The sequence below is a fragment of the Oryctolagus cuniculus genome, chromosome 8 (genome assembly GCF_051225735.1).
Source record: "Oryctolagus cuniculus isolate XC-2025 breed Fujian yellow rabbit chromosome 8, ASM5122573v1, whole genome shotgun sequence".
NCBI classification, from domain to species: Eukaryota; Metazoa; Chordata; class Mammalia; order Lagomorpha; family Leporidae; genus Oryctolagus; species Oryctolagus cuniculus.
This window is the reverse complement of record NC_142874.1, coordinates 92204730-92225155: the sequence shown is the minus strand read 5'-3', so window position 1 is coordinate 92225155 and position 20426 is coordinate 92204730. Positions and strand designations below refer to the sequence as shown.

Genomic DNA, 20426 nt, shown 5'->3' with positions numbered 1-20426 from the left:
CATAGTTTTCTATGTTGTATAATTCATGCATTCATTTATTCAACAAACATTTGTAAATACCCATATTGCAGGCACTGTCTTAGGCAGTGGAGGTCTCTGACCTTGAGGAACTTGAAGTGGTGTTTTCTTCTCTGCGTGTGTCTCAGCTGTTCATCTGTCTGGACCCATGACTCATTCTGTCTTTGGGCTTCTGCTGGAAGGCTCATTTCGTTATGCCTTCACCACCTCTGTTGTCTTTCCCTAGTTTAGCTGACCTTCTCACACCAGCTTGTTCTTTTTTCATTCAGTCTAGCTATCCTAACATCTCTTTCTCCTACTAGTTTGTTGTTTTTTTTTTTTGTTTTTTTTTTTTTGGTAAGTGAAAGAATGAAAGTCCTTAAGAAAGCTTACAACACCTTCACAGATCTGCCTCCAGCTTACTTGCTTGAACGCCTCACTGACTACTTACTGACCCCTTGCTTTGTTCTCTCCATGCACATTGGCCTCCTGGCTGTTGTCTTTTGGAAACACCAGCATGGGGCAGCCCGGGAAGTGGTGGATATTGTGCAGCCACACCAGCAGTGGCAGGTGGCCCACATGCGACTCACCGTGCTGCGTGGGGCACACCAGGGAAGTGACTGACCTGAGAACCAGGCGAGCATGCACTGGAAAGCCCTTCCTGTGTCCTGTCCTCTGCCCCAGAGTTCCATGCACTGAACCCACCATGGCCAAGATGATGATGAATTATTTCCTAGGCCTGAGTTGCTCTGAAGAACCTGGGACCAACCATGCCCTGCCCTGAATCCCTGTAGCAAACACAATCTGTTAGAAGACGAAGTGCACCAGAAGGTGACTCCTGGCTGGAAGTTCCTGTCCGTGACTCCTGACCAAGACCTACATCATGACCCACTGGGCAGAGCGACTGTTTGCTGCCAGTGTTGCTTACTCGCTGTACATCAAGAACTCTGTTATAGACTCAGAGAATCAGACCATGACCACCTTCATCTAGAACATCTGGCTGGTAGTGGTGGAGGATTGTGTTTAGTGGGTGAAACAGAAGCTGAAGGAAATCCACCCCAAAGCCTGGGTGGTCCCCAGCTTATTTGGTATCTCCAGCACTGTCCAGGAATTTGGCTGGTCAGGTTCAAAAGCAAGAGACCTGGAGGATGAAAGTTTAATTTATTTACTTGAAACAGAGAGCGAGTGAGCTTCCTTACACTGCAGGACTATGCCAGGTGGAAGCCAGGCGTCAGGAACTCCCTCCAGGTCTCCAATATGGGTGTCTGGGGCCCAGGGACTTGGCCCATCCTCTGCTGCTTTCCAGGGTGCTTCAGTAGGGAGCTGGAACGGAAGCAGCATGAACAGGACTTGAAACTGCTCTCCTATACAGGATGGTGGCTTCATAAGCAACAGCTGCCTCACCTGGTAGGTCACAGCACCAGCTGCCGTGAAGGGCTTAGAATACATCTTGCCCTGAAGCGTCAAGGTGAGACTTCTTCCATAGCACTTGCTGAGGCAGCCAACGAAGCAGCATTGGCTGCTACAGAGGAGGCCAGCAGCCTCGCCCGCGAGGTAGTGCTAAGAAGCAGCAGCAAGGGCAGCAGTCCAGTAGCCAGCCTGTGACCTGGGCTGTTCCCACCAGCACAACACACTAGACAATCTGTTCAGCTCCCTCTGCCCTCTTCCTGTTCTACTTTATTATCAAAAATCAACTTCCAGCCCTTTCTCCTGACTGGGTGGTAGGTTACGGGTAGGTGTCCTGTTTTGGCATCATGGTACCCCAGCCACGTCACCCACATCTGAGCTAAACCTGTTTGTTCTCCCATTAGGCAGCTGAAGACCGGAGCACAGAGGTATTGTGGCTTTCCCCAAGGTCACAGACAGTGTGTCAATGATGTGGGAACAGATGAGAGCCTGTGAGCGCCACAAAGGCAGGGCTCTGTTGGGACCCCTAGTACCTGGAACAAATCTAGCGCATAACAGGCGCCCAGTCAGTCTTTATTCAGTTTTTAAAAGAGAAAGTAAAATACCAGCATGGCCCTGCCTCCGGTCTTTGCACCTGCTGTTTTTTCCGCGTCTTGCTTTTCACTTCATTCATGTCTTTTCTCAGTCGTCATCTTTTCACTGAGGTCCTTCCTGACCTCTGCCTGTTTTAAAGTGTTAGGCTGTTTTCTGTGCCTACCTTCTTTTTCTGGATAATACTTACTACCTTCTAAATTGTACTGTGTAATCTTCTTTGTTTCTTCTCTGTCATCATCATAAAAACTAAATTTTAGAACTTCTACTTCTGACAAATCACCTAGTGGATTGCCTGGCACTAATAAGGACCTACCTAAGCATCTGTTGGATGAACAAGTCCCCTTGGTATATGTGCTTTTCTGTTGTGTTTTTTATTGCTGCTACTCAACACAATTCTTTGTTTCCTGTACATTATTTTAAAACTGAAAGATTGGAACATTTTATGTATTGTCTCTTCAATTGCCTTATTTAGTTTATCTACCTATTTATATAGTTAAGTAGCCTCCAAGGGATAAAATGTTCTCCATTTTGCTGCAGATGATAGGATTTCATTCTTTATATGGCTGAATAATATTCCATCAAGTGCATATATCACATTTCCTTTATCCATTCATCTGATGATGGAGTGGATAGAACTAGAGGACATCATATTATGTGAACTAAGTCAGACACAGACAAATACCACATGTTCCCACATTCTCACTCATATGTAGGAGCTAATTTTGAAAGAAAGCCCTCAATATGAACACAAAATGTTGACTACTAGAGGCTGACAGGGGTGAGAGGGAATTTGGATTTCTAAAAAATCATGGGATATTGGGTATGACAAAATACTAGTATAAGATGTTAATAAGGGAATCTGGGTGTGGGGTACATAAGACCTCTTTGTATAACTCTATAATTTTTGTTTTGTAAATTTAAAACTATTCTGAAATAAAATTGAAAAACCAAAAGTAAAAGTTTTCCATCCTGATTAAGAGTATAGGCTAATCCTCTGCCTTGTGGCGCCGGCACACCAGGTTCTAGTCCCAGTCAGGGCGCCGGATTCTGTCCCGGTTGCCCCTCTTCCAGGCCAGCTCTCTGCTATGGCCCGGGAGTATAGTGGAGGATGGCCCAGGTGCTTGGGCCCTGCACCCCATGGGAGACCAGGAAAAGCACCTGGCTCCTGGCTTCGGATCAGCGCGATACTCTGGCTGCAGTGGCCATTGGAGGGTGAACCAACGGCAAAAGGAAGACCTTTCTCTCTGTCTCTCTCTCTCACTGTCCACTCTGCCTATCAAAAATAAATAAAATAAATAAATAAAGAGTATACCTCCAGGCCTGTGTACACGTAGATGTAGGTGACAGTTCTAGTGGCAATAAATAATTATCACCCTAGAGATATATCCAGGAGGGGATGAGATTCTAGGAAGACCTTAGATTTATTTATTTATTTGAGAAGTAGAGTTACAGACAGTGAGAGGGGGAGACAGAGAAAAAGGTCTTCCATCTGCTGGCTCACTCCCCAACGGCTGGAGCTTAGCTGATCTGAAGCCAGGAGCCAGGAGCTTCTTCCTGGTTTCTCACATGGGTGCAGGGGCCCAAGCACTTGGGCCATCTTCCACTGCTTTTCCAGGCCATTAGCAGGGAGCTGGATCAGAAGAGGAGCAGCTGGGACCAAAATTAGAACCCATATGGGATTCCAGCACTGCAAGCAGAGGATTAACCTACTGCACCACAGCGCCGGCCCCCTGGGTAGACTTTAAATCCCATCCAGAAACCCAAGGATGAGCCAAAAGAAAAAAAAAAAAAAACTTTTATATATAATATTCTCCTTATTCCTAAAAACATATTAGTATATATTTGGAATTTAATGTTTCTTTTTGTACAGTTCCTATAGAAAATCTTTTCAAGTGAGCCCAGATAAGACCTCGCTATTTTGATACATATATAGAAATGTGCCCATACTCTTTTGGAAGTTTAGTAAGTTCTAAAAACCAAAAGATTCATCCAAGTTTACCACAGACTCATGTGGCAGCAAAACTCTATCCAACCTGTCATTCAAGTGTTTGTAGTGTTTACTTTTCCATTTGATGCATCTAGTTATGTAATATTAAAATATATAGTTATGTAATAGTATTGTGTTTGATTACATTATGTAGCGTAAACATGTTGAGAATATTATGCAACGTGTAGTGTGAGTGTGTATTGCCTTTCTAACATCAGAAAGACCTGAATTCTGAAATCCATCTAGTTCCCAGGTGTTTGGATAAGACAATGAGGACCTATGTGTATTTTTAAAATCCACTTTGCTAAAGTAAAGCCAGACTCTCCAGTCATTTATGTCTAACTTACTGTTGTTGCTGCTGCTGTTGCTGTTTCTTTCTCCAGCTTTGCAAACCTGGGTATACTTCATGTGACGAAGAAAAAAGTATTTGAAACACTGGAAGCACGGATGACAGAGGCATGCATAAGGGGCTATAATCCTGGACTTTTGGTGCATCCTGATCTGGCTTATTTGCAGACAGAAGGCGGAGGAGACCGGCAGCTCACGGGTGAGCATCCTCCTCCCAGTCGTGCTCCTCCGAGGAGGTCAGGCGTCTGGTTCTGCTGTGTGGACTGTGTGTTCTGCATGCCCCAGATTCCGCCTTCCCCTAGTCTGCACCCACCTCTGTGTTCACCCTCTCCTTGCTTAGAGTGCTTTCATGGCATCCTGCCGCCTCTATTATAAACTCAATACCTCTGTAGTCTGAGGTACAACCCCCACCCCCACCCCGCTTTCAGTCTGGCTCCAGCCTCATGTCCAGCCCCACCCTGTACCCTGTTCCGAGGTCCCTGTTCTTGGAACACTGTTGCGTAGCTAGGCCATGTAGGTGTCTTCCTCTGCCTGAAGCACCCCAGCTTCCCCTGTCCAGCCTGTCAACACTAATGCATAATTCAGGACCTACTCCCCAGGGCATCTCCTCTGTTCTGTCTCCCTCAACTCACCTATTGCAAAGAATTTTTCTTTTTCAAACACTTTATAAACTATTATCTTTATCAAACACATGCTTTGACTTTCTATTTGCCTGCTTTTCCTCCAGTTTTTTTTTTTTTTCTTTCAACCCTATTCCCTGTGCTACCACATTGGAATTTTACATTTTTGTCTTAGTCTGGCATTCCTGTCATCATCTCATACTAAGATGATCATAACCAATTTTCATTTTTCCTCCAGCATGTGCCAGACTCAAAATCTTCACATCATTTTTATTCCTTCGAGTCTGAGGTCTACCTGGCACTCCCCCTCTTTTCATTGCTGCATTTTCATCACCCCAGTTATAATAGTCCTCTTTCTGATCTCTGTCCCTTTCCACTTGTACCCAGATTATATCCTACCACAGAGAGATCTCACTAAAGCCTGCCTCTTGCTGTTCTCTCCCCCATTGTCTGCAAAATCCAGATCTTACACGCTGGTATTTCAGACCTGCTAAGAGCTGGGCCCAGTCTGCATTTCCAGCTCCTTTTCCAACATGCCCCTCAATCTCAAACTGAGCTACCCCATTAAAAGCACTGTGCTTTCTCACTTCTCTGCTGTGGCACATGGTTTCTGTTCGTGTTGTCCCTTTCTCTTGGAATGCCCTTAGTGACTCTCATCATGTGTTGAAATGCTACCGTCCCTTCAAGATTTAGGGCAAATGCCTTTCCTGCTCCAAAGCCTGTAGACCTTCCCCTCCTTTAAAATTCCAGATCAGTTCACCGGTAGCTGTTTAGTGGTAGTTCACTTGGATTCCTCCCTTTTTTTTTTTTTTTTTTTTTTTGGATGCTATAAATTGAGTATGACTGTATTTGCCAGCATGAAAACTCCATCAGAAGACAAGGAGCCAAGTGTAACTGAGTCATTTGGTTCCTTTAAAAGTACTTTTTGGGTACCTGCTATGTGCCAAGCACTGTCCTGGGTGCTATGGAAGGAGCACCGTTCCTACGCTCTTAGAGCTTTTGGGTAATGAACTTCCACATTTCTCAATACAGCTGGTGCATAGTACACTTGCTACACTTCATTCCATCACATCCCTTATGCCATAAACTCTTACTGTAGGGAGAAAAGGGAGTCAGAGGAGGACAGGAGAGGAGAGAGTCAGCTGATACGTGAAAGACCGTTTTTACCAAGCTTCACAGAAAACGCAGGTCTTTTGATGCCTTAACTTTGGATGACAAAAATGAGACTTTTTTTTTAAAGATTTACTAGCAATATGAAGAATTTCAAAAAAGAAACAAAAATAGGAAATGTACCTGCTTTTCTCTGGGTTTTATGAAAGCACATTATTTGAAGTGTTCACACTTTCTGCTTTCCCTGGGTGCGCACGGCCTGTGCTGTGTGGTTCTAGATCGGGAAAAGGAGCTCATCCGTCAGGCAGCTCTGCAGCAGACAAAGGAGATGGACCTGAGCGTGGTGCGGCTCATGTTTACAGCCTTCCTTCCAGACAGCACTGGCAGCTTCACCAGGCGCCTGGAACCCGTGGTATCCGATGCCATCTATGACAGCAGTGAGTACCTGGCTCCTAGTAGTAGGAAGCTTGCTGTAACGTCAAGAACAGACTTCCAGCTCTGCCCTGCCATTTACTTGCTAGCTCTGAGTCCTAGGGAAAGTAACTTTATCACTTTAAGATTCAGGTTTATCATCTACAAAATGTGGGTACTAAAACCCTAAAATGTTGATGACTAAATTAATGAGATATTTTAAGGGGTGCTCAATAAATGTTCTCTTTCATCAGGTATGTATTTTACATGCAGTCCCAATCTGTTATTTATTAACACATTATTATAAGGCTAGACTGCTTGTGCTCTTAGGAAAGCATCTCGGTTGGTTTCTTTGTGGCCCCAAAGAGAAGCTGATAAAGGACAACTGTTATTTTTAATCCATGTTTGTTCCCACATGTTACTGAATTAACTGAATGAGTAGCATAGATATTTGTGACTCCAAAATTCTGTTTCAGTCTTTGTTCAAATAATTGTTAAGAGTTTTATGATAGTCTTCAGCATTTAAGCCTTTTCGTTCAGTATTTATGGGATTTGTTAGAGTGATCTCCAGATAGCCTACAGACAAACAGGCTGGGCATTTGGTGCAGCAGGTGAGACACATCCCATATCAGAGTGCCTAGCTCAAGTCTCAGCCACTCTGCTTCCGATCCAGCTTCCTGCTAATGCACGCACAGTGAAGCAGCAAGTGATGGCCCAAGGACTTGGGTCCTGGCCACCTATGTAGGAAACCTTGACTGAGTTCTGAGCTCCTGGCTTCAGCCTAGCTGGGCCCCGTTTGTTACAGACATTTAGGGAGTGAACCAACTGATGGAAGATTCTCTCTGTTTCCCTCTCTCCCTATCTGTCTCATTGTCTTTCTTGCTGTCTGTACCTTTCCCCATCTCTCTTTCAAGTTAAAAAAATGAAAATAAATAATTTTTTAATATAGCAAGTTTATAGATTTGGGTATAAGAAAACAACTTCATGCTCCAAACACAATTTAATCAAGTTTGAAGGGAAATGAAAGGGTTATAAAATGATGCAGACTCATATACAAATCACATACAAATCACCTTAAAATGTAGCTATTAGAGGGGGTAAAAAAGGAAGCTTTATACTATTACCACTAGAAATGTCACTCCCCACCCCGACCACACAGAATCCAAATTTAGTTTGGGAAAAAAGAAATATAATATCTCCATCTTTCTTATCTATAAACTAAATCATGGATTTTCCTAATTTTTAAGACTCTTGTCAATGGCATAGTGATATCCTGGAATCAAGACTGGGATTTAGTTCTTGACATAATTGAAATTCCAGAAATCCATTGGCTTATTTCCTGAAACATCAGAAAAGATCTCTCTTTCTGGATCAGTCTCTCTCTCTCTCTCTCTCTCTCTCTCTCTCTCTCCTAGAAGAAACAAATAAATGCCTGTTCTATCTATTTTGGTGGTAGTGAATGAGCCATGACCAGATGGACTCTGAGGACTTCGGAAGCCATTCTTGTTTCCTTTGTGTCTTGGCTATGACAACCTGAGTGAAAGCATCTGTTTAAATTTAGTTTTGGAGATAAGTCTAAGAACAGGATCCTTCCTAAGGGATTGGCTTATGAAGTTGAGGATAAGGCATGATTTTCTTGTTTTTCTCCTGTGGCAGAAGCCCCCAATGCATCCAACTTGAAAATTGTGAGAATGGACAGGACGGCTGGATGCGTGACTGGAGGGGAAGAGATTTATCTTCTGTGTGACAAAGTTCAGAAAGGTGAGTGTACACGGATCTCACAGTGTGGAATATGGTCCTCAGTGTGCCTGACACTCTTCAGCAGTAGCAAATACAACTGCTTAAAAACATCCACACATCTCACCTCTTCCAAATGTGAGTTGTCTGGATGTGTATTTGTTCTAAACTGAAATTTCCCATAGACGTAAACAGAAATAAGAAGACTGATAATTATAATCAGTGACTTTCGGTGTTTTTATACTTCAGGTTTTGGTATCTGCACTCACTAACAGTAAATGAGTAATAGCCACGCCTGTAACAGACACAAACACACAGAATAAATGTTTTACATCTGTAAAATTGCTAATTTCATTCGTTCTGTAATGCTTTGTTGTAACACTGAGAGAGCATCTTCAAACACTTCCATAGGACTCTTTGATCTCAGCCAAGAAAACGAAAGAGCATAGGAATGCAGAGAAAAGCTCAGACCTTATTTCTCTCCCAGTGTTCACTTTGAGAAAAGTTTTGGCATTTCCCTCTTATTAGATACATTGTAAGATTGATAAATGAGTAGAAGCTGAAAGAAAATCTGTGTTGACATTTTAAATAAAAATGATAAAAGTGAAGTAGAATAAAGAACTCTTTTCTGCAAAGTGACCATTTTCAAAGTAAGCACATTTAAAACAGAAGATATAATCCCTATGTAGTAAAAGCTGAAAGAAATTCTGTTAATATTTTAAATAAAATGATAAAAGTAGAATAAAGATCTGCTTTCTTCAAAGTGACCATTTTCAAAGTAAGCACATATAAAACAGTTATATACAAATATAAGCCCTGTGTAAGAGAATTGTGACTTTTTAAAAAAATCATGTGAGAGGGCTGGCACTGTGGCGTGCTGGGTTAAGCTGCTCCTGCGATATCGGCATCCCATATGGGTGCCAGTTCAAATTTCAGCTGCTCTACTTATGATCCAGCTCCCTGCTAATGTGCCTGGGAAAGCAGCAGAAGATGGCCCAAGTGCTTGGGCCCCTCCACCCATGTGGGAGACCTGGAAGAAGGTCCTGGCTCCTGGATTTGGCCTGGCAGCCATTTGGGGAATGAGTTAGCAGATGGAAGGTCTCCCTCTCTCTCTCTTTCTTTCTCTCTCTGTAACTCTGCCTTTCAAATAAATAACATGAATTTTTTTAAAAAAAATCATTTGAGATTAAATTCTCTGAAGTATAAAGTCAGAAAAAATGGGATCAGATTTTAAAGATGCAAAGTCTGTATCCAAAAAAATACACTTTCTCTGTTTGTACTGGAATTAGCCTTCTTCCAGACCGCTCTATCCAGGAAACACTCATTTCCGGATTCCTGGAGATGCATGCTATGAGTAAACACAATCTGAATACCCTTATTGGTTAGTATAGTCCTTAATCATTGTCATTACATTGGAGCAGCTTAGTAAAAGAAGTCTTGGCCTTGGCTTAAAGGTCCAGGGTGGTTCTACCTGAAGGCAAAGGAATGGACCAGGAGTTGATGAGATGTTTAATTCAACCCTAATATCTCTAAAACTGTATTAAATTAGAAGTATAACCTTAGTTACATGAATCAGTAGTGTGGTCCTTTCCGTGAAATGGGAATTGAAGACCACGAGATGTCAGTCTCAGTTATATTGTCATATTCCTACAAAAGTATAAAAGAAGTCACAGAGTTCACTGGAAAATGGAATTAAAAGATGATATACATTTTTCGTTGAATTTTTGAAGCCTCCTTTTTTTAAAGGCCTTAACCAGAAGGTGAGATTTAGGCATTCTCCTTTAATCAGAAGAGATCTGACCATCATAATAGTTTGACCAATCACTCAACTAGACGTTGTTATCCCTAATAAAGTTTTATAGAGAAGCACCATAGTGGCATGCTCAACAGTCTGGATGCTCTTAAACTATGATGTCTGTGTTCAAATCCTGATTCTTCCACTTACTGCTCCACTTTGGATAAGTTACTTAGCCTCTGTGGGCTCCAGTTTCTCTTTTGCAAAATGAACATAATAATAGAAGACCTTTCAAATCACAAGGTTGTTGGGAGAATTAAATCAGTTATCACTTAGGACAGTAAACCTTACATAAGTTTATTATTATGTACTTCAGTATATGGAGTTGAACCACCCTTTGGGATTCTGATATTCCCTCTACCATCATTCAGGATGTCAGTTTGTTTAAGGAAGGAGATGTGGGAAAGGCAAAGATTAAGAGAACACTCTGACAGATTAAGTAAATCTAATATTCTACCATTATAAAGGAGGCTTAGGGCTCATTTCTGTGGTAATGAAAAAAGAAGTAATAAAAAAAGAAGTGATTTGTGAAAATGTTAACTGACTCAAAAGTCTATTTTTATGTTAATTATGTTCCAAAAAGTTTAAGTATATATAAGGTAGAATCTTGTACCAAGTTGATTTTTCAGTCTTTAAATATTATCTCACTGTGTGAAATGACACACCTTAATATGTTTGCAGATGACATCCAGATTCGATTTTATGAAGAGGAGGAAAATGGTGGAATCTGGGAAGGATTTGGAGACTTTTCCCCCACAGACGTTCATAGACAGGTAGGTGGATGACTATTAATATTAATCATTTTAGATTTTATTCCTTATAGAAATTCCATATGTAAGTATCCATATATGAAAATGAAAACTTACAAACATTTACTTTTATAAAACAGTGCTATTCGGGGGGGGTGCTTCCTGGTCATCCAGGAAAGCTGTCTACCCCAAAATTATTAAAGAAGGTTCTACTAGACCGTTGGCTCTGAGACACGGGCAAGACATTCCGTTTGGTGTCTGATCCCCTAGTCCATAAGACAGGAGCCCTCGGGTCTTTAATAAAAATGTTTTAAATGTCTGTCAAAGTAATCCTAGCAGGCCCTGCTAAAAGGATATTCTGATGATTAGTATAAAAGGAGGAGTCTTGTAGTTGCCAACTGACATCATCCTGATAAAACAAGATTTCCCACTGACAGCCCTCACCTTAATGATTGCTCTTCCATGAGTGGTCAACAAATACTATTTCACAAGAAGTTGGACATTATCCAAATGTTCTTCAATTAGAAACCAATTAAATAAATTATGGTATATCTGTGTGATGGATTGTCATGCCCTTATTAAAAAGAATGAACACGCAGTGAACCAGTACATGAAGACCTCAAAGCTACACGGTTAAAATCTGTTAAGTTTGTTGGAGTATCTGGATTTGGATTCTAGCTCTGCTCCCAGTTCCAGCTTCCTGCTAATTCACACTTTGGGAGGCAGTAGGTAATGGCTCATGTGTTGGGTTCTTGTCTCCCAGATGGGCGACCCAGATTGAGAACCTGGCTCCAAGTTTCAACTCTGTCTGTTGTAGGCATTTGGGGAGTAAGCCAGCAGATGGAGAATCTCTGTGTCTGTTTCTGTTTCTCTCTTGCCTTTCTACCTATCCAATAAAGAAATAAGTATTTTTAAAAATTATTCTGTGTTGATATTTGCTTGTACATAAAGAAACTCTTGGAAGACACTTAAGAAACTAATAACTGTGTATGTAGCCCTGGGGAGGTAAGCACACTGTAGGAGTTAGGATGGGAGAAAACAATGACAAAGGGAACTGCCAATTGTCCGATTGTACACCTTTTTGTATTTTTAGAAAATCTTGATCCTGTGAATATATTGTCAAAAAATCAAGTTAAAAAATATGAAAGTACCTATCCTAGCACCACCAGGAATTAGTGGGTGATGCTTCCTTGAGCAGAGTTTATCTTCCTCTCTTGATTAGATGCCCTGAGGGCTGAAAGCCACACCACTTCCTTCATGTCTCTCTTTCCACACCCAGGCTTGTGGGTGTTGTTATAAATAATAATCCTGGAGGCTTTTAAAGCTGGTTTGAAAGAGAAGGAGGAAGTATAGTGATAAATTTTACCTGTGTGATATTCACAGCTAGGTGACATGCAAAATATTAGACAAATAATAAAGATTTGAAATACATTGACATAATGATGTATTTCAGTTTCACAGTGGCAACTAAATAAAAACGTATGAGTGTAGAATTCTGAGTTTAGAACTTTCTCCAGGGTGCTTTTTCAGTACACTGTGTGTAAATGTTGGGCAAATTTAAAAAGACTAAAGAATATGTGTTTAATGAGTAGCACTGCTGCAGCTGCAAAAAAAAAAATAAAGTTTCCAACACCAACATTTGGATCTTTGTATCCTGCAGTTTGCCATTGTCTTCAAAACTCCAAAGTATAAAGATGTCAACATTACAAAACCAGCCTCTGTTTTCGTCCAACTTCGGAGGAAATCTGATTTGGAAACTAGTGAACCAAAACCTTTTCTCTACTACCCTGAAATCAAAGGTAACTTGGTTGTGGTTGTTGTGATAAGAGGACAAACTGAGTAAGAAGATCAACCCCTCGCAGCGGCTTCCTGGTAACTGGCCTTTGGATCTATGGTGCTTATTTTTAGAAGACAGACAGATAATAAACTGTTTTAAGGTTACACATTCATAGAATTAGTCCAGCCTTTTAAAATAACGGTTTTTTCCACCAAGCTTATATAAGATTTAAACATTTGAGAATTTGTCTTTGAATCTGATAATCTAATGTTTATTGAGTAACTCAGGGGGCAGCTGAGAGGGAAAACTAAGCTTGCTTCTTAGGAGAACCAGCCATTAGTCAACCAGCCATAGGTAGTTGACAAGAACACTAGCCTGCAGTACAGAACTATAAAAATGACCAGGACACTATTCTTCCCCTCACAAAAGATTCTTCAAGAAAGGAATATGAGTCTCCTTAACTAATTACAACTATATTCATATCTATATGTATATAAATAGTTATAAATTATAAATATGCATATTATATTTATGAAGCACCCACGAATGCATGAGAGATGATTGAGGAGAGAATGAGAAGTCCTAGCATTCTCTTGTGTAGTATGGTAACTAGATGATAATGTGTTATATATTTTGCTTCAAAACAGAGAGCAAGAGGGAAGGGAGAAAGGATGTAGAATGTTTTCACCATAAAGAAATGGTAAATATTTGAGGAAACAGATCTGTTTACCCTGCTTTGAACATTACACAGTACATGCAGGTGTTAAAATGGCACATGGTAGCACCTAAATGTGTTCAATTTTTAAATATCAGTGAAATTTTTTTAAATTAATGTTGAGGAGAAAGCCCTTGATCCCTTGATTTCAAGAAGCCTCCAAAAATAAGGCTTCATAGAAGAAATATCACTTGATCCTTAAAATGTAGGGTATATTTTAACAGTTGGTTGATAAACAGAGAGGGAAAGGGTCTCCTAGGCTTAGAACACATAATTCGCATTTACTCAGAAGTGAGCATCGTGAACAGCAAGATGGACTAATGAAGACTAAGGCAATGAGAAAGACCAGGGCTGGGCTGTGGAGGGCTGCCAGTGACAGCTGAAGACTTATACACTGATTCTGGTGAGGGCTGTCTCTGATTTCCTTATGTCAACACTGAGGGAGGCTGACAGTGAGTCAGAAGAGAAATGCAAGTCTCCAAGTGAGCTCTGATAAAGAGTTGTAAAGATGTTAGTTCCCAAAATTAAAGGAGAAGGTGGCCCCCTAGTGCAGCGATGGCAGCAGGAGGACCTGAATGCTGGGTGATGCAACAGGTAGAGGAGAGACTCAGGAGTCATTGATGGTTCTAGGAACGCCAGGTGAGGAAATTTAGGATATGGTTACCTGGATGAAAGGAACAAACAAGCAAAAGTAGGTTTGGTTGGGAAAAGAGAGAACTCAGTTTAAAACATATTGCATCTTAGGTTCCTGAGAGAAATTCAAGTACAAATTCCTAGTAAGCCAACCAAAAGACAAGACTGGCACAGGACAAAGGGCAGGGTGGGAAAGTCAGCCTTGAGAATCATCTCCTATGTGCTGTAACAGGCACCAAAAGTAGGCAGTTACTCAGAAGTATTTCTTAGCCTGAGTCCACTGGCCCCCAGAATGCCGTTTGATAGGATTGGCTTCTTTTGTAGTTTTATTTTGTATGTTATGTGTTGAAAACAAGAGATGCATAGCAGTCCTAGTGATGTGTTCCAAACAAAACTAGAAACTCCTTGATCAGAAGGAAGGGAGGCTGCACGGGGAGATAAGAAAATGACTATCATGGGGCACTCAGGTCCTGACAGAGGTTGGAAACCACAAAGGTGCAACAGCCACAAGCCACGCGGGTGTTTTGTTTGTGACAGCACAACAGGACGGGCGAGCTCTGAAGAGGGCTCTCCTTTCCTGGGATTCACATTGTGCTGGAGCGCTTAGGAAACAGTCCCGCAAGTTCTTGTTTCTTTCCTGAGGTTGCGACCTCTCAGCTGTTGGGTCAGATCTTAGTGCCAGCACCTCTACTGGTGGTGTGAAAGTGCATTCAGAACCTTTTTTTTCCCAGTCACGTGACGTTCCATGCAGAGTCCGAGGACACAAGCCAGGGAGGTGCTGGTTAAAGTGGGGGTGCTGGTGACATTCCAGGCAGAGTCCGAGGACACAAGCCGGCGAGGTACCGGTTAAAATCGGGGTGCCAGGGCCTTCCCGATTGACCTTTCCCGGAGGTCTTCCTACCTCTTTTCACTTCCCTACCCTGGTGCTACTTCAAGTCTTCTGACTGCATCTATCTACAGAAAACTGTTGGAAAATCACAGGTTTGGTTTAAAAATCTTTTTTGTGAAAAGAGATACAGAAGAGGATCTTTGGATTTTGTGAGTAAAAAAATAGATGTCATCTCCTGAAATGTGTCTTCAAAATAATGGCAATTTTTGCTCACATAGAGAGTCAGGAAACAAAAGCCAAGCTACTTTCACATGTATGAGCCTAGAAACTTGCAAAACTGAGCCTGGTTTCTAGGCTGCTTATCCACCTTTCCCAGTAGCATCTATCGATTAAGGAAGTAGAGTAAAGCAGAGACATGTTCACACTGCTGCTTTCATTGCTACTGTGTCCTAGTGGGAGCTGTCTGATGCTGGGGTTTCAGAATGAAGTCCTTTGAAAGTTCCGCATCAGCATCGCATCTGTGTGTTTCGAACACACACCTTCAGGCTATCATTGATTAAAAGCTCTGTATGAACCGAACAGTGTAAGGACCATCTGGAAAAAATACCAGCTATTGAGCTCCAAAGGAAACACTAGCCAAGGTATATGGATTATGTTTGAGTCAGTATGATATTAGAATTGTTTTCCTGAGGATAGTAAATTATCTTATTCTGTAAATATTTCTGGATTATAAAAACCCAAGATAAAAGACCCAAGGAGAAGCAATCACCTGGGCAGGAAGGTAGCAGGCCAATTATCATTAAAGTATATGGAAATGATTCCAAATTATACAACCCAGGGAGTCATTGTAGACATTTGGCAGAAGTCATTATACACACGTTCTGCTACCCCTAGTCCCTGTACTCAATTCCTGTCTCAGTGCCTAGTTTTATATTCTTCATTATTTTTATTAGTGTATGAACTTGTTTTACCTATTTATTATGTGTCTGTTGTCTTCCTCTCACTCCAAGTAGGAAGAATCCTTTAATGCATCAATTTGGTCTTCTGTGTTCCTGGCAGTGTCACCAACATCTGGATCATAATAGAGAGCACATAGTGGATGCTCATTATATATCCATAGCCTGACTTACTGAGTGGCCAGCCAAGCTGCCATCCCCATCTAAAAGTCTAACAATATGATAGGTTCCATCAAATTAGATATAATTATAAAAAAATTCTCATTATATAGAATCATCCAATCCTGAACTCTGCTTTTTCCATGGTCACTGGCATTGTACCTCACAGAAGCTTCCTGGAGATGATTCAGTCCATGAGAGACCACTAAAATAATCAAAAGCAGGGTGATTGACAAGGGAAGAAAATTGTTGAGAAACCGCTGTATGAAGGCAAAGAAAGACCATAATGACTTTGTAGTCTGAAAAGATGATTAGGAAGGAGTCATCATCTTTGCCTTTGGAGGATATTGTCAGGATAAATGAACTCCTCATTATTGGTAAACTAGAAGTTGAAAAGTAAGAATGAGGTACTTTTAAGACCCATGCAGAGGAAAAGGTGGTAGAAGCTAAAAGTTTATCTACATGTGTGAATCAAATTATCTAAAGTCATCATTCATTAACGTTAGCGATTATTACTATACAGAACTATTTCATAGTGTCTCCCAAAGAATGACAGACTGCTGGACTTTGGGTCTGCTCTGCACTCTCCCTTGACCTCAGACAAGACGCTTAACCATGCTAGCTTCAGTTTCCTCTTGCATAATAGTAGAATGAGTTATGGCGCCACTGCTAAAGCAGACCACAAGGATAAGTGAACCCAATGTGACAGTCTCCATGTTGGAGTCTATGAGGCTTTAGACTGTAGTTCTTTGGTAAAGCTTGTTGTGTGGAATTTTTCATATCAGTTTCTTATCACTGAAAGCCTTACTGGCTGTGGTACAGCTAATATTTGGAAAATATGTTTTAAAACTCCTGATTTTTATGTGAAATATAACCATTAAATATGTCTACTTTAAAAGGCAAAAGGAGTGCATAGAAAATACTAACTGGTCTCTTTACTATAAACTACATAAATAGATAGCATTTCTTTCTGAGGATTGAATACGTTATCTACTTCTTTCTTTATAGTTCTACAATGAACTAATCTGTGTGAGATCAGCAGTTTATATGAGAAGTACTGAGTACAGCTATTAATAAGTTGTATAACTGATAGGGAAAAAAATCCTTGGTAGGGAAATTGTTAAAGTTTCTCCACTTGAAGGTCACCCCCCTTCCAGTAGAAGCACATTTTTTCTCAAAAAAATTCACCCACTTTGGCTTTTCTCTTCCACATACGTCTGGACATGCTCCATTTTTAGATGAGTGTTTAAGTGTATTCTGTTACCCTACTTTCTCTGCTTCATCTTTGAATTGCAGTTAGACAGTCATGAGATAATCAGTAAACAGCAGCCCGGCCCTGAGTCGACTGTGACAACCACAGAATTAGAAATAAGTGAAGATCCTTCTGAACGTAAACAGTGACAAAAAGCTGACATGGGGCCGGCGCCGTGGCTCACTAGGCTAATCCTCTGCCTGCGGCACCGGCATACCGGGTTCTAGTCCCGGTCGGGGCGCTGGATTCTGTCCCAGTTGCTCCTCTTCCAGTCCAGCTCTCTGCTGTGGCCCAGGAGTGCAGTGCAGGATGGCCCAAGTCCTTGGGCCCTGTACCCGCATGGGAGACCAGGAGAAGCACCTGGCTCCTGGCTTCAGATCAGTGTGGTGCGCTGGCCGTAGCGGCCACTGGGGGGTGAACCAACAGAAAAGGAAGACCTTTCTGTCTCTCTCTCTCTCTCTCTGTCCACTCTGCCTGTCAAAAAAAAAAAAAAAAGCTGACATGGAAGAATCAGGAATAGGACAGTTATCCATTGGACAGCTGATTGAGAAGTACATCAGTTGTTCTAAATTTAAACAGAAAACTTCCTTCAACTCTAAAGAGAGAAGGGAGAGAAACAACAAAATGTGGTAGGAAAGTCACAGAAGAGAAAGAAAGGGAAACAAGAAGAAGAAACAAGAACACAGTCACAGACCACAAAGGCAGCGGCAGAACTCAGAGGAGGCATTGGGGCTGGTGAGAAGCACCGACAGTGAGAAGCAAAAGGAAAACAGGGATGGCACAGGAGAAGTGAGGGAAGAAGTAAGTGGCAGCTGGATAGTGGGAGGTCTAGCAGGTGTCACCCAGTATTCTGAGTCTCTGAGTCTCCCGCGGAGGTCACCAGAGGCCACAGATCCCTCTCTCGCAGCATTCGGAGGAGTGCACCTCATGTTTATTATCACAGTGCCACTAAGGAGCAGCCCTGTGTCACCATATGTCCACCCAGTCTCTGCCTCTCACTTTGGCTCTTCAGTATGCCCTACATACAAATACCAGGTGAATCCCTGTAAAATGCTACCTTGCACACATCATCCCCTCACTCAGAGACATGGCGTGACTCCCCTGCCTATAAGTGAAGTCCCTGAAGTTCATATTCCTGGTGTTCCACAGGCTGGTGACCAGTCCGTCCCCACCTCTCAAGAATTCCTTATACTAAACCTCTGCTGTTCTCATAAGTACCCCAGGTACTTCTTACCTTCATCACATTGTTCCCTTCATATCCCCTTTCCAGAAAAATCCTCCCTTTCCCACTCCTGTAAGTTAATTCTGGATCTGGAAGCAATCTTCAAGAATCTCCTCTAAGTTCTTCCCTGAACTCCCAGAACACTGGTCTGCACCATGAATTTAACAGACACAGCATTCTAATGCTGTCTCAAACAAAAAGTCATTCTCCCTCACTAAGTACAGGCAGAGTGGACAGTGAGAGAGAGACAGAGAGAAAGGTCTTCCTTTTGCCATTGGTTCACCCTCCAATGGCCGCCCAGTGGAAAGAACAGGTCTTCAAAGAAGGAGGTACCTTTCTCTGAAGGGAGGAGAGAACCTCCACTTTGAATATGACCTTGTCTAAACAAGATAAGAGTCAGAGAACTCAAAAGGCTTCCATAGCCTTGGAAACTCATGACTGGTGCATAGGGAGATTACTGATGCCATAAACAGGAGTGTCAATTTGTAAAGTCAACAACAGGAGTCACTGTGCACTTACTCCTCATGTAGGATCTCTGTCCTTAATGTGCTGTACATTGAGACTTAATGCTATAGTGAGTACTCAAACAGTATATTTCGCTTTGTGTTTCTATGGGGGTGCAAACTGTTGAAATCTTTACTTAATGTATACTAAACTGATCTTCTGTAAAAAAAAAAAAAAAAAAGAAGAAGAAATTATCAATTCCCAACTTGACTCTCACTGGGATTAAACATGACAATAGGTCTGATCTGATTTCATCATCATTTAAAAAATCATCTATTATTTTTCACTTTATGTTTGTGTGGGAGCAAACTGTTGAAATCTTTACTTAGTGTATGCTAAACTCATCTTCTGTAGATAAAGAGAATCAAAAATGAATCCTCATGTGAATGGAAGGTGAGAGAGAGTGGGAAAGGGGAGGGATGCGGGTAGGAGAGACGATATGGTGGGGGAAGCCATTGTAATCCATAAGCTGTACTTTGGAAATTTATATTCATTAAATAAAAGTTAAAAAAAAAAAAAAGAACTATGTTGAAGTGCCCTGGACAGCAAAGGCACTGGGACACGCTTGTCTTTGTCCCCAGCAGGCAGCCCATGTGGATGGATAATAAATGGTAGAAGATTACTAACAACGGTTTTGTGTGACCAGTGTTTTAACTATGGTGGGAAATCTGGTCTCACTCATTTTAACAGTGTGGAGGACCTAGGGAGCTGTCAGAGTGATTTGGGTGTGTGCGGCTCTGCGGTCTCTCTGAGGCCGGTTTTTGGTCTCCATACCCATTGGAATAAAGGCAATGCTTCTTGAAATTTGGCATCTCTTCCTCCCTGGGCGCTTTCTGTTTCCCTTGGTGACGTTTAAAAATACCGTCAGAATCAGTAGTCTCTCTGTGGCTAGCGGTGGGACCGAGTCACTCTTTTCTCCTCTGGTTTCTCTTCCTGTAAATGCAGATAAAGAGGAAGTGCAGAGGAAGCGGCAGAAGCTCATGCCCAATTTCTCGGACAGTTTCGGAGGCGGCAGTGGTGCCGGGGCGGGAGGCGGAGGCATGTTTGGTAGCGGCGGCGGCGGAGGCGGAGCTGGAAGCACAGGCCCAGGTACAAGAAAAGCCCATTCTTCCCAGAGCTTTCGTGTATTGAAAGGCGTGGAATTTTCTTTTCCATGGTTTCTGTGCATGTCTGTGGGTTCAATGGCAATGACATTATTGAATGGAAGATATTACGGTAATAAAAGTTTCCCAAGAGATGTAAATTTATTTATCCGTATATAGATAATCCCAAAAACTGTAAGAAGAAAAAGTTATCCAAAGCCAGTTATCCAAAGAATTCCTCGAAACATTGTGATATGTTTTCTTTTTACTTTATTTTTTTCTCTTTTGGTCTCTGTCTTGGTATTCTCTGGAAACTTTACATTGCAGATGATATATACTACAAAATTTGAAAATACATAAAATCCTTCTGTTAAAATTAACCACTTTTAATTTTTGCATGCATACATTATAGCAAATATTTATGATTTTTCCCAAGTACAGTTGTGATAATTGTGCATACTACATTAACACATTTGTGTTGCACTATGGTTGTCTATATGGTCACCTGTGCTGCTTTTATGTAAAGTATTAACATAGCATTT

The 20426-nt window shown here is 41.6% G+C and overlaps 1 protein-coding gene across 3 annotated transcripts in view; it reads left to right on the top strand.

Moving 5' to 3' along the window:
• The window catches only part of NFKB1 (nuclear factor kappa B subunit 1), a 135098-nt gene that overhangs the window by 88365 nt on the left and 26307 nt on the right, over positions 1 to 20426 (top strand). For all 3 annotated transcript variants that reach the window (XM_051819545.3, XM_051819546.3, XM_070047832.2), the window contains 6 exons: positions 4369 to 4532; positions 6342 to 6500; positions 8131 to 8235; positions 10688 to 10779; positions 12416 to 12554; positions 19748 to 19891. In XM_051819545.3, the coding sequence (XP_051675505.3) occupies positions 4369 to 4532; positions 6342 to 6500; positions 8131 to 8235; positions 10688 to 10779; positions 12416 to 12554; positions 19748 to 19891 (803 nt within the window). The remainder of the gene's footprint in view (positions 1 to 4368; positions 4533 to 6341; positions 6501 to 8130; positions 8236 to 10687; positions 10780 to 12415; positions 12555 to 19747; positions 19892 to 20426) is intronic.